General features: G+C 35.3%; 1 protein-coding gene across 1 annotated transcript; it reads right to left on the bottom strand.

Annotated features, from left to right (window-relative positions):
* Nucleotides 1-5,786: 5,786 nt before the first annotated feature.
* Nucleotides 5,787-17,439, bottom strand: ORMDL1 (ORMDL sphingolipid biosynthesis regulator 1). Its single transcript, XM_012724899.1, has 4 exons — nt 17,344-17,439; nt 15,516-15,694; nt 10,175-10,326; nt 5,787-6,384 (listed from the first exon to the last, which is right to left on the bottom strand). Exons 2-4 carry the CDS (start codon nt 15,687-15,689, stop codon nt 6,249-6,251), a joined length of 462 nt encoding a protein of 153 aa, XP_012580353.1. The 5' UTR covers nt 15,690-15,694; nt 17,344-17,439; the 3' UTR covers nt 5,787-6,248.
* Nucleotides 17,440-17,525: the final 86 nt, after the last annotated feature.

Genomic DNA, 17,525 nt, shown 5'->3' with positions numbered 1-17,525 from the left:
AGTGGGTTTCTTGTTAAAAAGAGGCAGTGGTAAATAACATCATACCTTAAAAAGTAGTATATTATTTTCATATTGCATTATGTGATCTTTGTTTCCTATGTAGGCAAACGTCATTATAGTACTCCTTGCACTTCCTTTAGCCTCCCTTTTCACCCCACCCCCCCACCCCCAGTTTTATTGGTTTGTTTGAATAGATTTACCCCCCAAAACTTTCTTCTCTGTTGGGCTTCAAGAGAAGTCCTGATAGTGTGATAGTGTTAGGGTGCCACTCATGGGCTTTCTCAACAAAATGTGGCCTACTGTAACTAAACGTTGATTAGATGTTTTAACTGAATGTAAATATGCTTATTTTTTGTCTGTTATTGCCTGACTTTCCCTTTGCAAATTATAGAGGAAAATTATATACAGAATTTTCAGAATACTCATTCTCTAGTTATGCTTCTCTAAATATAATTTTATTTTCATTTAGCATTTATTTACTGATTTCGTTCCTTTGAGCTAAAAACTATTAAGAATAATAGGACTGTCCTCAAGGAAGAAAGTCTTTTTAAAAAGTCAATTACAATACAGCATTTTGGAAATTGAGAGAGGGTTGAGCATCGAGAGGGAAGTTGCTTGAAGAAGGCAAATTGCTTGCCACAGATGCACCTACAGTCTGGTAAGACCTTACAGTGATTAATGGGTCTCAACTTCTATGTCTTTATAGGCTTGAAATTGGTTTGTCAGAACTGGAAATGACTGGACTCCTAGGTGCCGAGTCACACAAATTGCTAAGGAACTGCTATGCAAAAATTATACTGATGTATTAAGAGAAATACAATGGAGGTAGGCTAGTTACCAAATCTGTATCTTTCTTGTACTCTTAATGGGTTGGATTGTGCTAAAATAATTTTGCAGTTCTCTTTTTAAATTTCTTTGCTCGTAAATATCAACTTGGATGTGGAATATTCTTTCATTAATGGTAATACTGTTAATCAGGCTTCATGTTTGGAAGATATTTTGCTTTTATTTTACTTGCTAACCCATTATGATTTGCAAATTTAATGTAGTAAAATTTGTAAGAATACTAAGCATTGTAGCCATTTTTCGGTATACACCTTTCAATAACATTAAGTACATTCATGTTGTGCAACCATCACTACCTTCATGTTTTTCTCCTTCCTCAGGTGAATCTTTGAATCCATTAAATACTCTCAATTTCTCTTTCCTCACCCTCTGGCAAACTACTAATCTTTGTTTTGACTAGTATAACTAACCTTGGTATCTTAGAGAACAACAAAGTATTTGTTCCTGAGGGACTGGCTTATTTCACTTACCATAGATGTCTTCAGTGTTCATCTAATATTATAGCACACTGCAGATTCTCCTTTCTTTTAAAGTTGAATATGACTTTGTGTATACCATATACTGTTTATCCTTCAGATCTGTTAATAGACACTGGTTGCTTCTACATTTTAACTACTATGAATTATGCTGATATGAACTTGTGTGTACAAATATTTTTTTCAAATCCCTATTTGGAAATACCCAGAAGTGGAATTGTTTGATCATATAAAATTTTTTTAAACTTTTGAGGCATAGCAACACTCAAGATGATCTTATTTTTCAAATATGGGGTCCATGTGTGTTTTGCGAGGTAAGGAAGATATGTATCTCTTGTTGCTTTGATTACTCCCTTTGATTATTAAGTGTCATGGAGTATGGCTTCATAGTTCATAGGAGGGACACATGTTTCAACGTAGGATAACTGTATCAGATGTTCAGATGGTAGCTGCTCTCATTTTCCTAGGTGATAACCAATAATCACCTGGTTTCTCTGTTCCTACATAGAAAATTTATAACATGAAGAAATATTGCAGTGCTTATGCTTGACAATGTGGTCCAATTATTTTTGGAAAATCTGTAAGTTTTACAGAAAAGTGTCAGAAATTTGTAAGTACGTAATTCAGAAGTACAAAAATTTATATACATAATATGATCATATTTTTAAAAGATTTATTTATGCATTCAAGAGCTAGGGTGTAGGCCAGAGGTGTGGGAGGTGAGAGGATTCACCAGAGACAGAGTGGGAAACACAGCAGAAAAACTGAAATATACTGCTGAGGGGGGCAGCGGGTGAGAGATGAGAGGTATTCTGCATGGGATACAACTCATGCTGCAGTGGCTGCTGGTAGCTTCATAGTGCTGAAATGTAATCCCTTGCACTATCAGAAAGGCTCGGTATTTTAAAGAGAGTTCATTCTAGAGCGTCAATGTAATTTCTTTACTATGGTTCTTGTATTTGAGGAGAATAGTTTTGTCAACATAAATTATCAACATAATTAAGCAGTTATAGTACAAGGACAGAATGAAAGTTTGGTTACTTGCTAAACATAAAATTATATAGAACTTCAGAGCTATTGGTTATTTCTGTAACTACCACTTATTATCAGGGTCAAGAATGGAAGAAATTCACATTACTACCCCGAACATAAAATACTGATGTATTTTTTTCTAAAATACTTTTTAATTATGAAATATGTCAGATTATGAGTGTCAAGAATTACATAATCTACTTTGGTCAACACAACACAATTTAAGAGATAAAATATCAGCCAATACAGTTGGAACTGTGACTGCAGCCCAAAATACTGTATTCTAAATTTGCTGTTTTTAATTCTCAAATGAAGAAATTTAAACCCTTTATAATTACCTGTTGCATCAAGTTTAAATGAAATTAAAATGAGAATGTAAAAGTCTGAGACAGCTTGCTATTTTTTTTTTCTTAACATTAAGAATATACCTGTTTTCCTTTCTGCCTTGCCTACTGGTACTCCAAACTTTTTAGAGCATCTTACTAAGAACTGTTTTCCTAGTACAAAACCTGTTCAACATTTCCTGCATCAACATGTAATATCCAGGTGATTGTTTTGGGAAGTTACTTTTCTATCTTTTCTGTTAAAAAGATTAAATTGCAATGGTTTATTGGGTTCCTTCATGTTTTCTTCAGGATTCACAAGGGTATTTTGGCCTTGAATTTACAGGTGACAATTTAACCCAGTAGATATAATAAAGGAAGTATAGTATTTCATTAAAAGATTCAATTTGAGGGGCCTCCCTGGTGGCACAAGGGTAAAGCACAGCACTATGAAGCTATCGGTGGCTACTGCAACCTGAGTTTTATCCCTGGCCAGGGAGGTGACCCATGTGGCCCAGCAGACGTCTCTGGTCTTGCCTGCTGCTCCCCTCACCAGTGTACTTTAGTCAATTTGCCTATTCTATTCCCTACTGTATTTCTGGTGAATCCTCTCACCCCCCACATCTCTGATCTGTACCCCAGTTCCTGTATGCTATATAAATAAATCTTTTTATTTTAAATTTATTTAAGCTTACTGAACTGGGGTACAGTTCAGTACCTCAGAGGTGTGGTGGGTGAAAGGATTCACCAGAGACAGAGTGGGGAGCAGAACAGGCAGACTGACAAAGTGCTCTGCTGAGGGGAGCAGCAGGTGGGTCGAGAGGTCCACCATACCATGTGGGTCAGCTCCCTGGCAGGGGATCAAACTCGTGTGGCAGTGGCTTGTGAGAGCTTCATATTGCAGTGCTTTAACCCACTGCGCCACCAGAGAGGGCCCCAAATCAATCTTTTTAAAAGATTCAATTTGGTAGGCTAAAATCTAACAAGTTGGGTCTCTACAGTTAAAATTAAAAATATTAATCACTGGTTTAATATGTGGAAATTTCTTCTCAATATCTCATTCAACACATTCATTTTGTGAGCTGTATTTTTAAAGTATACTCCCAATCTGACTACTTCATTATTTCCCTAATCCAAGTTACTGCTTAACTGTAGTAGCTTCCCATTCTTCCTGCTTCTTATTATCTTGTGTTGATTATCAGTTATTTTTTGGAAACAAGTCAGATACCTTTAATTTCCTGTATAAATCTTGTCAGTGGTTTTGTCAAGCTTAGAACAAAATCTGTTCCTTGGACCATCAAGCCCTAAGTGATCTGGCCCCTGCTTCCCTGACCCTCATTGGCTACCTTTCTCATCTTCCTTTTATTACTCCTTTCTTGCCCTAGTGGCTACGTTGTTTTTCTCCAAACTTGCCACTCTCTTTTCCGACCTAGACCCTTAATGTGGCATTATCTTTATTGGGAAAGTCTTTCTCCAGATCATTTTCTTGCTCCTTTAAATTAGTAAGATCTAGTTCCAAATGTCACTGAAGTTCAGATCTTTAGGGTTAAAACTTTCTGACTAGGCTGCCCAGTATTCACCTGCTTAAATTCATTGTTTTGTTTTTAGCCTGTATCACTACATGAAATATATATTTGCTTATTCATTTATTTTCTATTCCTCAACTTGAATATAAGCACCCGTGGGAAAGGATTTGGTTTGTCTTGTTTACAAACTACCCACAGTATCTAAAACAATACATGTTAACAGAGTAAGCCTTCAAATATCTGTTGAATAATTATCTTTAAAACATTTAAAGTAAAGGTGGAGAAAAACAGCGTAAGATCTGACTCTGGCAAATTTCCATCTCTAAATCTGTGTAGGAAAAAAAAAAGCCTTTTGGGGGTTCTCCATGACTGCACAGGAGTTAAAGTCTCAGCACTATCAAGCTATTACCAGATACTGTGGCATGAGTCTGATCCCCTTAGCCAGGGTGCTGACTCACATGGCGCAGCAGACCTCTCCTGTCTTGCCCACTGCTCCCCTCAGAAGTGTATTTCAGTGGATCTGCCTGTTCTGTTCCCCAGTCTGTCATTGGTGAATCTTCTCACTACCCAAAAAATTTGCAAAGTGTTTCTTTGGTGACTGAAGTTAAAGAGCTTTTACAATAAACTTAGACCAAGAAAAATTTTATTCAAGTATAGATTACTGGTTATTTAAAAATACATGGAAAAGACAAACGTACAAAGGTATTATCATACAACTGATTTCTAAATGCAATACTTTTGAAATATAAAACAATGATCAGTACCCCAAAAGTCAGTTTATTGAAACAAGTTGATTTTTAAGTTTGTCTATAACTCTTCACTCAGTTTTGTTTACAAATGTTTTCAATTTTATTCCATATCAGAACTTTGCTTGTTTGACATGTTTACTTCTTAGTAAACAGTAGTAAACATTAATAGTATACAGATCATTTCTTGCAATTAATATCAGCAATTATAAGAAGCTTCTCTAAGTCACAAGAATTCAATATTGTTGCTGCTTTGAAAATGGTTACCATTTTAAGTTACTCAATAAAACTCATGTATTGAAAATGTTAATGGGCAAAATAGGAAGGCTGAGAACAGGAATACTAAGAAAAACCAATGTTACCTTTTACTGCAGGCTTGCAAAAAAAGACTTCACTATTTTCTTAGGTACTATTGATAGAGAAATAATTTCTGCCAGACCAAAGGCTGGCTATATAGTTGTCCATTTTATATTTCTTTTTCTATGAATGGCAAACTTTAACATTTAGGTTGCTCAACCAGCTAAGCAGAGCTCTTTAAATTATTACACAATTTAACTGTGTGAAATAAATTATTCCCTTATTTGGTTTAGCAGCCATGTATCTGTAAAGGCAGAAAAAACCCCATTTTGTTCCAAAATTAGAAGACTGACTGAGAAGCCATTATATACCTATTTTCTATCATCTATCAGTCATAAAGGTAGACCATCCTCAATTCAGTAACTTAATATAAAAATGACCTCATCTATCAACACACAATGTTGAGCCACCTAAAAGCACACTCATAAGATAGAAACTGGCTTGTATATATCCTCCTATGTAACACAGAGGAATATGTATGGTAATAAAAAAACAATGTATAATAATAAACTTGTAAAGAGATGATTTTGGTTTATATGCAAGTCTGTTAAAAGTGACCATGACTTAATGATTGGAAATTTTCTCCTCCTAACATAATACCTATTCAACTATAAGCTAAGCTGGTCCTAATTTCTTACAAATCTTACTTGGCTTGGATTTATCTATTACACCCTTACTCTATAGTCATTTAACTTATAAGCTGGGCCTGCCCAGCAAGGTTACCTATAAAGCCTCTCTTCAGAAATATACTAGATGCATTAAACAGAGGCATCTTTTAGTAAAACTATGCACTTCAAAACAGCATATGAAGAACTAACAGTTGGTCCTCCAATGTAAATACCTCATTTTCACATTATCATAGAAATAGTGCAGTTTACTAACCACTTCTTCCTCATAGGAAACTCAGTAGCGGAAAATATTTTTTTTTAGCTTCAAAAAATCTCAATACTTATTAATTCCAAAGATCCGAACACCATGTAGCTGTGGCATTTTGGGAATTAGCACACTCAGGAGAGAAGCGGTGTTTAGGATGAAGTGAGTTGGATCATATTTCGTATAGAAACTTGCCAGAAAATATCTGCAGAAATAAAAGAATATATATAATATCTAAAAATGAAATTACTGATAGTTAAAAAATTAAAAATGACTGAATTTAGAGAGCTTTTACAACAATCTACACCAAAGAAATGTTTTATTAAAGTATAGATTACTGATTATTTAAAAATACATGTGAAAAGTCAAGCATAAAAAGGGAATATTCTACTACTGATTTCTAAGTGCAATACTTCTGAAATACAAAAAGGCAACTGAAACATAAATACCTAAAGCAAACCATTTCTGAGCACTAAAACAAGAGAAGGCATTTTACTTTGGGGTTCTAAAATAATTTTATTTGGGATTTAACAATGTATTTAATGGAGGCCTACATGCATACTTAGCATTTTTATGTATATGTGAAGTGCACTGAATAGCACACATTTGCTACTGAGCGTCCTTTAAACAGGTCTTCAAATGGGTTCATAAGCTCTCTGAAATTTCAGATGTAGTTTTGTATCTATGTGTATGTTTCTGAAGATTAAGATCCAAAATATCCATTGTCTTCTCAGAGAGTTTTGTGACTCATCCAAATGTTAAGAACTACTGGTATAAAGCTTTGGAAAACAATTTTAGTGCAATACAACAACTTAGTATCTTTGAATGAAAATAAATACTTAAATGTACTTTGATGGTCTCATTTCCATATTGTAGTTGAACAAGCCTATGACCAGTTTAACTGGAAACTTCTAAGACATGGTTGTAAAATATTAGTTGTTTTGCTATCACTGAATGCATATGTATATTCTAAGACATCCTACATCAAAGCTGAAGCCCATAAATCATTGAGTCAGAATGCCTAGCTTTAACTAAGGGTACAACAGAGAGCCTACACATCACCTGGCTATGATAACAGTATCCTAATGGAGATATGGAGACTAAAACATTGGTATCTTATTGATCATAACTAAGAAGTTAGTGTGTATGTGGGTACTTGTCTTATTTGTATTTTTAGAGCAGAAAGGAATGTATTTTAATAGCTTTCCCTGTAAGTACTATGACTTGTGTCTAATAATTGGAGATAAATATTTTGTATAATATGGCTGGAAAAGAACATCTATTTCCAGATATGACCAAAGGCATTACAGAGAGCTACCTACATTATTTTCAGAACTAGATAGAGAAATAATCTTTCCTCTAATTCACAATCTCTCATTTTTTAATTTCACAAAGTTTTTTTGTAAGTATAGAGCATTCACTCCTCAATTTATACTTTAAATTCTTCTTGCTCTCACATATTTAAGAACTGGTTTTATATTTCCTTCACTGAACAGAACAGGATGCAATTTCTATTTGGTAAGCTCATTTGATTTCCATCATCACTTTAGTTTTATAATCTAGTATGTTGGAAATAATAAATCTTAGAATGGCTTCTCCTTATCATTACCAGGTGGAAATCAGTGTATAGTGTTCACGTGCCAAAGGGTACACAAGACAGAGACCTGTATTAGAAACTAGAAGATGAGTTTAAGCTGGGCTTTTGGCTTTAACTACCTGCAAGATCTGAAGTAAGGTCTTACATTTGTCTGTTTCTTTATGTAAAAATCTGGGATAACTCTGTGTCTCACCTACCTGACCAATGACAACCAATTAGAAAATGTGAAAGCACTCTTAAAAAGTATCAATGTTAAATAGATGGCTTTAATGCTGTTTCTTCAGTTATGTAAGGGATTTAATTAATATTTTTGAAATCATCCTGTAGGGTAAAGTTATTTTAGAAATATGGTGATAATAAGTAAGTTGTTGACCTTTTTTGTGCCTGCTATCACTGAAAATTCAGTGTAAATCAGGCTTCTAAGATATTTTATAGATGAGGATACTGAGGCTCTCAAGAAAATGGCCAAACATCACAAAACTAGAAAGTAGTAAAGCTAAAATCAAAATGTAGGGCTGTTTGAATAATTATTACTCTTGTTATTACACTTATCTATAGTAAGTCATATCAATCATTTTCTTTTGACATAAATTTTGTATGGATTAACAATTAAAAATTTCTTCAAATTGTTATAAAGAAACCTACCACTTTATGATCAGTTTATTTTCAATTGAAAATCCCTTCTTCTAAACATCAAAAATTGTCCTACTTTACATCCCAGGTTAGGAATTATAAATACCTTCAAGTATCTTTCCAGCTACTCTAGACTGTACTCATTCTATCATGAATATATTATACACAAGCTGTATGGCACAGGGTTTGATTAAGATATATGTAAAACATATGTAATTAAAGTAAATATGAAACATATCCAAACAACTGTATTGAGGGTGGGAATCAAAGAAATCTGTGATACTTATAAACCTGCAGTGATAAAACACTGTAACAGAGAAATAATTCAAAGTGACAAAAATGAAGGATATACAACAATTACTTGGAAGTTAAAAGCAGAACATTATCATTGAAGGTTAAGAGCTTGAGGAAGAGACCTCACTGAAAAAACAGAATTTAAGTCTTAAAAAAAGAGTAAGACAGGCGCTCTTTGGTGGTGCAGCAGGTTAAAGTACAGCACTAAGAAGCTAAAGTCACCTCAGCATGAATTGGATCCCGGCCCCGGAGTGATCCACATGGTACGGCAGAACTCTACTGACCCACCTACTGCTCCCTTCAGCAGTGTACTTTGTTGATCTACCTGTTCTGCTCCCAACTCTGTCTCTGGTGAAGCCTCTCACCTCTGGCCTGTACCCCAGTTTTGTGTGCATAAATAAAAAATCTTTAAAAAAAAAAAAAAGAATTAAAAAAGGAGAAGATATTTCAAGTAGGAGAAATAGTTTGGCTAAAGGTATAGAAATATATTAAGTATTCAGGACATGCTAAAGAGCTTGACTGGGTGAGGGTTGGGTGGGGATCAAATATTCATATAAGGAAAAATGAGAGAACCAATTTATTAAAAGCCCTTAATATCAGGTAAGAGGAACAAATTAAGATATTAGATACAAGTTTAGGTGCTTTACAGAAAGGTATTAGCTCATTTATTACCTACAGTATTAGACTGAGTTAGAGACCATTGATTATAATTTTATTTATAGTCAACCAAGCTAATTGAGTGATTGACCCAGGTCTGTACTACAATGAAAAAGCTTAACTTCTATTTTCTTGAAACCATGTCTCTCCCAAGAATTTATACACCCAAGTGGAGTTCTATCAATGAAATTTTTTTCTGAGATATCTTTTATCGATTTTTCTGAGATCATTTTATTTTTTTAAGAGATTTATTTATTTATGCATGCATGCATAGAAGAAATGGGGTGTAGGCCAGAGGTGTGGGGAGTGAGAGGATTTACCAGAGGCAGAGTGAGGAGCAGAGCAGGGGATTGCCTGAAATATTTTGCTGGGGGGAACAGCAGGCAAGGCAGGAGATATCTGCTGCACCAGGTGGGTTAGCTCCGTGGCTGGGGACTGAACTCAGGCACAGCAGTGATAGCCACCAGGGCGGCCCCTAACCTAGAACACTGAAGCAGACTAAATTGAACAGTGGAATTTAGAATATGATCAATAGTTGAATTTTCTTGTAAGCTGCTTGAGGTCAAGAACAAATAGAATATATCGATATTTGACCTGTATATTCTACGATGTCTAGGCAATAGTTGAGCATGTAATATCTCCATATAAAAACTGGTTATTACTAGGTGTTATTTTGTTAACAATTTTGCCTCTACTTACATTCTCTCTGAGATAGCTATTTAGTGATAAGAGGTTTTCTACAACTAATTCAAATTCAGTCTAATGAAGAATAGTTTTATCTAATTCCTTACACCTAAAAATTCCTGCCACTTACAGAATTATTGGAGAAATTGTGAAAAACTTCCGTGAAGAAGTAAACTGGACTCCATAGTCCAGTTGTTCCCAATGAGTTAGGAGTCTTGCTTTACCCTGGTCAGGAGTTTCAAATGGTGTTCCTTTTACTGCATGCAAAAATACAAACATACCCTGAAAAATAAGCAAGAGGGTATAAATCAACAGCAAATTGCAAAATTAAGTCAATCAGCATTAAGATAGTACCAGAATGAGAGTGAGTTTAATTTCACATAACAGCTCATGCTTTAAACTTTCATATTATTATGAATGGCTATGGTCAGTTTCTTCATAGTAAAATAAAAGTTTTCAGGGGCATATAAATATTGTTTGGCGAAAACCAGTAAAAGTTTGACCAAAGACAACCTATTTTCATCTCTTACTAGATTCAAAATTAACAAGTAATATAAAGGTAGTTTAGTATCATTAAAATTAATTTCTAACACCTTTTCTATTAGGAAATACGTTTTTTTTTCCCCTAACATATACATAATTTTTTTCCAGAGGCTATAATAAATCTGGTAATACTTTTAAAATAATAAAACATACATTGATAAATAAAAACAAAATAATAGTAACATCTCTATCAAAGGGAAAATGGCTTTGAAAACAGTTATTATTATGACAGTTTCCATCTCAATAGTTCCTTCTACAAAGATGGCTTGATATAATACATAAAACTAACCCAATTGGCTCTTTATGTCACCATCGTGGCAGCTCTCATGCCTGACTAGGTAGTGCCTTTCTAACAAACCTACCCTTTTAAGATTAAATAAATCAATCAACACTATTCCTCAATAACACTGCTTCTGAAGTTAGGTAGATTGATTGATTGATTGATTGATTGATTGATTGATTGATACAGAACTGGGGTACAGGCCAGAGGCACAGGGATGTGACAGGATTCACCAGAGACAGAATGCGAAGCAGAACAGGCAGATCAATGAAGTACACTGCTGAGGGGGTCAGCAGGCAGGTCAAAAGAGGTCTGCCATGTGGATCACCTTCAGAGCCTAGGAAAACTCGCACTAAAGCGACTGCAGCTTGCTTGCAGTGCTGCACTTTGACCCTCTGCACCACCAGGGAGGGCCCTGAAGTTAGTTTTTTTTTTTTTAATCAAAGTAAAAAGTGTTACTAAAATTCATTCTGTCCTATGATATGCTTAAATATCTACTTTTGTGACTAACCAGGAAAAAGACAAGATTCTAGAGTTAGTTTCCTTGAGCTTACAGTGCTTATTTAGAATGACAGGTAGTACACATTACAGAATCTCTGTTTGAGGCTCTAGTAGCAGAATAAAGTCTAAATATTATCATGAAACAGTTTTCCCACATGAAGTCATGATTTCCTTTATACCTACTTCAACTTTTAATAAATCTGAAGAAATGTGACGAAACAGAAGTTAGTCGCTGTAAGAGTTTGTTATTGTAGTAGGTTGAGTCCTTCTTTTCAAAGCTTAGTCTACTTCATAGTTATCCCATTAGGCAATTCAAAAGTTGTCAGGCTACAATAACTTCTAAGCTACAGAGGAATGAATTGTTGTTCACTTGGATTTAATTCAACAAACTAAGTAATATGTACAAAACCCAGATTATATACACACACATATACATACATATATAATATAGATGGAGTAGACTAAGACACCCCCTCCCAAGTTTTGAAAAAATTCACTCTTCTAGGAGATGGTAAGGGGAAAAAAAAAAAAAAAAGATATGCCTAAGCAACTAGAATGTAGGGCAGAAACTGCTATCAAAGGTACAATCAGAGTACTTAGGAAATGCAGAGGAGGGAAAGGTTTCTTGCTGAGGCAAAAGCCTTTCTTGTCAACTACCCCATTCTTTAAGGTTCAGTTCAAATGACAACTCTTTGGTGAAATGTTTCTTGTAAATAATAATTAACCCATCTATATAGCTGTATAAAATTTTATTGAAAAGACATTTTACTATAACACAATATATTGTGTTGGAATTGCTTGCATAATGTTTGTTTTCCCTTTAGCCTAAAAGCCTGAGGAACAAATGCTGTTGACAGCAAGTCCTAGACATCAGGAAAGATTAAGTCAAAAAGTATATTCTGTAAGCACAAGGAAATTATGTTCAGATAGACTTTAGAGAAGACTAGGAGAAATTGCTGTTTTCAAATTCTCATAAGTATATGGCCTAAAAAAGTTAAGTATCCCTACAATTCTCTTGCCATTTCCTTCAAAATATTTTGAAGCGTTTACAATATAACATACATTTTTTTATTATTGTCTTCAGTGAAAATGATGAAAATTCTCATTAATTTTAAAAGCTAGGCTACGAATTTTCTCTAGGAGTAAACTATAGCATTGAAAAAGAATAATTACTGTAAATTTCTAACATATGGTTCAGAAAGGCAAAGACAGTAATTTTCTACCAGGGATAACAATTATGTTTATTTTACCATATTTAAAAGTGTTCAGTATGTATTTCACACTTTTAATTGGCTTACGGTAGTCTACCTTCAAAAGAAACTTAAATTTGGAGTCATGTAATTGCTACATCTATGGCTAGTTAGTTTAGTGTGCTGAATTATTAAGTCAGAAGTTTGCTTTCCTACATGTTGTCCATTACTTGTCCTTCCCTGGCAATGTATCATGTCTGAAAATTAGCCAATCAACTTGAAAATACAGGAGATGCATTTAATTACAAGTGTTAGTGGAGAAGAAAAATTGTATGACAATATGGACTAATTTATTCAGTGAACATTTAAATAGTCTTTAGAGATGCAAAAACAAGAGATACACTACTAATTATAAAACTACAATAACTAGATAATCAAAGAATGCAGCATGAAAGTTTTAGAATTTCTTAGAGCAGGTGAAGCCTGAGTAGAATTTTGCTTGACAAGTAGGAGACAGCCAAGTAAGCAGATAGGAGGGAGGTATATTAAAATAGTGGAAGAAATGCCTAAACAAAGTAAAAAAATGTGAGAGCACGATGAATTGTGTTATTGTTAGAGCATAATTTCTTTGTGGATAAGGACTGGAGGAACTGAATGAGTTCCTCTCTTGCTCTGCACTGTTATCAATTGAGTTTCCTATGCACGAGGAATTTAAATTTTACTATGAATGCAAGGGAAACCAATGAAAAACTAAAAAGAGTGTGACTTGAACAGATTAAAAAAAATCATTGTCATGCTGGAGTGGAAAAGAGTAGAATATATGGACATCAAGAAGACCATTTGGTATATGGAGTAATAGAACTGAGAAATCAAATGAGGGGATGAATTACTACAATGCTAGTGGTGATCATGTTGACAAAGTCATGGTTTTAGCTAAATGGATTAGAATATAAAAGGGAAGAAAGTTACCCTAAAACTAAGGTAAGCATATATCCTCATTCACATGGGTGGGCCTAATTTACATTTATTTCTTAGAGTAATTATTACTAGAGTATTCATTCCCTTTACTCTCCAAATAGCCTCAGTTTAAATGATATATTATTCACTTTACATTTGATATTCAGGTGTCTGGTATGGCTCGCTAAGGAAACAGTGGTACCTTTAGACTAACTAGGATAAAACAGGGACATATAGTGACTGGCAAGGGACAGATCAAGAATAAGATAAATTCATTCATACTGGTTTGTTTGATTTGGTTACATAAAGGTATATGTCATTGTTCTATAGATAAAAACTAAAAATATGAAAGATTAATAACAGACAGACTAGAACATAAGGGATAAAGTAAAAAGTCTTGGAAACAGCAGTACTTAAGAGAGGAGAAGAGAAGGAAAACTGTATAAGAGGAACTAGAAAAGGAAAGATCAGAACTAAATCTAGGAAAAAGTGATAACATGGAAGCCAAAGGAAAAGAGTTTCAATAAAAGAGTATGATTAGTGTCAAATATTTCAGAGAAGTCACTATTTAAAATGCATGAAGTCTATCACATAAAATGAAGTAAATGGACATTTTTTATTTCTACCATCACATCATTCTGTTCTCTTCCGTTAACTTTAAATACTTTCCAGGAGATACAAAATAAATAACATTAATTTAAAAATCTTTTTCATATCTTTTCTAGCTTACTGTTCTAAGTTCTTTGTTTCTTTAAATAAATATGTAATCTGAATTCAATTAAAATTCTTAATTCATTCTATTTTATAAGCTGTAAAATACAAGAAGTCACCATTCAGGATTTTCTTTAAACAGGCAATTTCCAGGGCTGTATAGTAAGATCAAAAGAGTCAATCAAACCTCTGAAACGTAGTAAAGCTACCATATAATATAGAAGAGCAATTAACCATCATAAAGAAACTAAGGCATTGTAAGATCCTGAATGATATAAGACATGATTCAGTTCAAAATTTCTATACTGAAGCAGGAAAGGTAACAATTTAGAAAGATTTAACCAGGAGTTAAAGATTTAACCAGGAGTTCATTAACTTTCCAATTAACACCAACAAAATGTAATTAATTCTGAAACATTTTCACTAACCAATATATTATAGTAGTTTGAATTACAATGTCTTGTAATTTTTGCTAAAATGACCTATTTTCTACATTCTATAGAAACAAAATAGAAAAAAAAATCTCTTTTTATTTTAAAGATTTTATCATTTTATTTATTTGTGCATGCAAGAATTGGGGTGTAGGCCAGAGGTAGGGGAGGTGGAGAAAGTGGGTGGCTTGAGACGATTCAGAGAGACAGATATGGGAGCACAACAGGTGTATTTAGGGAAATACACTGCGGAGGAGAGCAGCAGGCAAGACAGGAGAAGTCTGCTGTGCCTTGTGGGTTAGTTCCCTGGCCGGGGATTGGTCACAGTAGCTGGTGATAGGTGTGCTGTGACTTAAACCCCTGCACCAGTGCCACAGGGAAGCCCCAGAAGAAAAAAATTGTACTTAGAGAAAGAAACCAATATTTACATATAAAATGTGAGATTTTATCCCAGATTAGAATTCTTCAAAAGTACATAGCTATGAACAAAACTGTATATTTTTAAATGGGTGAATTTTATATTATGTGAATCACATCTTGATAAAAGTTGTTTAAAAAACTAAGCCATGTGGTTTTCTTCCATGTGCTATGCTACCTTAACCATAAACCTTTAAAAATTATCTTTAAACTACACACAATAAAATATGTACCATCTTAACCATTTTTAAGTGTACAATTTAGGGTTTAAGTACAATGACATTGTTATGCAACTACTACCACAATCCACCCCCAGAACACTTCATCTTGAAAACTAACACTGTACCATTAAATAATAACCTCTTCTTTCTTCCTCTCCCAATCCTTGACAACTACTTAACCTTAAGTTTTTAAGTGTTTAATATAAAGTGCAATTCTTACCAGATTATGTATAACATTGGTTAAGGTCCAAGCAACAGGAACACTGAAGAAGGGAATACTGAGTAAGACAATATGAAGCAAGCCAACTCCCAAAGCATATGTCAGCCACATACCCCGGCTGTTCATAACACGGGTATTTGGATTCACCTCACTGTGGGCAACTCCAACATTCATGTTTGCTGTACAGGAGAGCAATGAGATCAATCAATACTGATATAACTAGAAACTTTAAATAGTCCTAATTCTGACATGATAAAATAAATATTACTAGGATTATTTTCTCCCCTAATTATTCTGAAGTAGAATACACACACCTTCAAAGGATGCTACTTGCAGAAGCTGATAAGCACAGTAAAGAAATCTTAACATCCTACTTTCTGGTAAAACAGTAATTATTTTTATGGCTCTCGTTGAAAATATAAACAGCAAAACTTCTTCCCCAAAGTTTCTCTTCTAGCATGTTGATGTTAGTAACTGAAATAATGGGCAGGAAAACCTACACTTTCTTGTATTATGAGAACACAAGGAAAACCCAAGAGTTAAATTTACCAGTAGAAAAAGCTAATATTAAAACCAAAACAAAACAGAAACAAAAACAAAACTGACCCAGCTAGGAGAGCCATTCTTACACCTAATAATGCAATGTTGGTTTCATAAAGGGTGGTCAAAGTTCAAATCATTCTTTGAATACTGAATGTGGGAAAAATTGCTGTTGACATATGAGGTGGAAATTTTAGGTGGGTTAAGGTTAAGGTATGAGTCTCAATTTCATGATACAATTGGGCTAAAACAGTTGTTGCTTATTTAAATTCTGATCTACTTCCCTAAAACTTTAGCCTTCTCTTTTTAAAAATTTTTCCCTTTCCCTCTAAAGAGAAACACCAAAGGAAGAACAGGTAACAGTTTCTATTTATTTTAATGACGGTGTCTGCTTGGGTCTAACAATCTCTTTAAAAAAAAAAATTGTCCTGAAAAAGTTATTATTTGGGTAGAAACCAATCAGGGGGTTGGGGAGGTAGGAATGTGGTGCTAGATTGTATCTGGAACAGCTCTGATTTTAAAATATATAAACATTTTCTATTCATAGGACTTGGCGAGAGGATTTCTCATAACCCCACTTGAGTGTTTCTGCTGGACAGTCTCCTTTTCACTCCAAAAAAAAAAAAAAAAAATCTATGGAAGGTTCACAGTGATTATAGTTGGTTTCCATTAAGATGAATGAAGCAAAAGCCTCAAACTTACCCGTAAATATTTCTTCCGTGTATCATGTTATTTTCATATGCTATATTAGGTTTGGAACATGCTGCACCACTCAAGGCAGTCTGTCCACTTTTCACGGAATGGGGAAAAAATTCTCGAATGTACCTTAAAATTTACATCTGCGCTGGAAGTGGTGCAACTGACCTTACGCCGTTTCAGAACATCTTTCCAAGGAGGACTGGCAAACAATGACAGTGAAGAGCCTCTCGGGCTGGGCCCTCGCGGATGCCTAGAGGGCGGCAACCCGCACGCCCCCCCTTGGGCAGCCTTCCCCAGCAGCCTCAGCTCTCGGCCGGTGGAAGCGCTGCACAACTCACTGCTTAAACCGCCCTCGACGCTCCCGCCACTCGCCCCTTCCTTCTTGGAGTTGCACATTCAGTCAGTACTAGCACCCGATGAAGAGCACTTGGGAGCGAGTCTCCGGGGGCACTTGGCCAGCACCTCCAGACAGGGCGCCGCGGACTCATCCAGAGCCCACTCTTCCCCCTCTGGCTGACCGTGGCCCGCCAGCAATTCCCTATCACGGACTAGCGCAGCACAACCCCTGCGGCCGTTCGTGCCCACTCACCCGCCGCCCGGCTCCCGGCGGCCGGCACAGAGCAAGACCCGTCCAGCTGCTATCGCTTCTCCGTCCGTCCGAACGCCTCTGGCAAACCCCAGCGCAGCCCAGCTTGCGGAAGCTTTGCGTGCCGAACGAGCTGCCGCGCGATTGGCTGACGGCTGCGCCAATCCCACGTTCCCGCCGCGGGG

The sequence above is a fragment of the Condylura cristata genome, unplaced genomic scaffold, assembly GCF_000260355.1.
Source record: "Condylura cristata isolate star-nosed mole 26May11 unplaced genomic scaffold, ConCri1.0 scaffold00002, whole genome shotgun sequence".
Classification (NCBI taxonomy): Eukaryota; Metazoa; Chordata; class Mammalia; order Eulipotyphla; family Talpidae; genus Condylura; species Condylura cristata.
The sequence above is the reverse complement of the archived record's forward strand: the minus strand, read 5'-3'. Positions and strand labels throughout refer to the sequence as shown.

Bases quoted from the DNA above. Each gene is read 5' to 3' on its own strand.
- ORMDL1 (XM_012724899.1), bottom strand. From the start codon at position 15,689: ATGAATGTTGGAGTTGCCCACAGTGAGGTGAATCCAAATACCCGTGTT. The intron at 10,327-15,515 runs GTAAGAATTGCA...CTTATTTTTCAG, and splicing joins CCAATGTTATACATAATCTG to GGTATGTTTGTATTTTTGCA. The intron at 6,385-10,174 runs GTAAGTGGCAGG...TTATTTCTGCAG, and splicing joins ACAATTTCTCCAATAATTCT to ATATTTTCTGGCAAGTTTCT.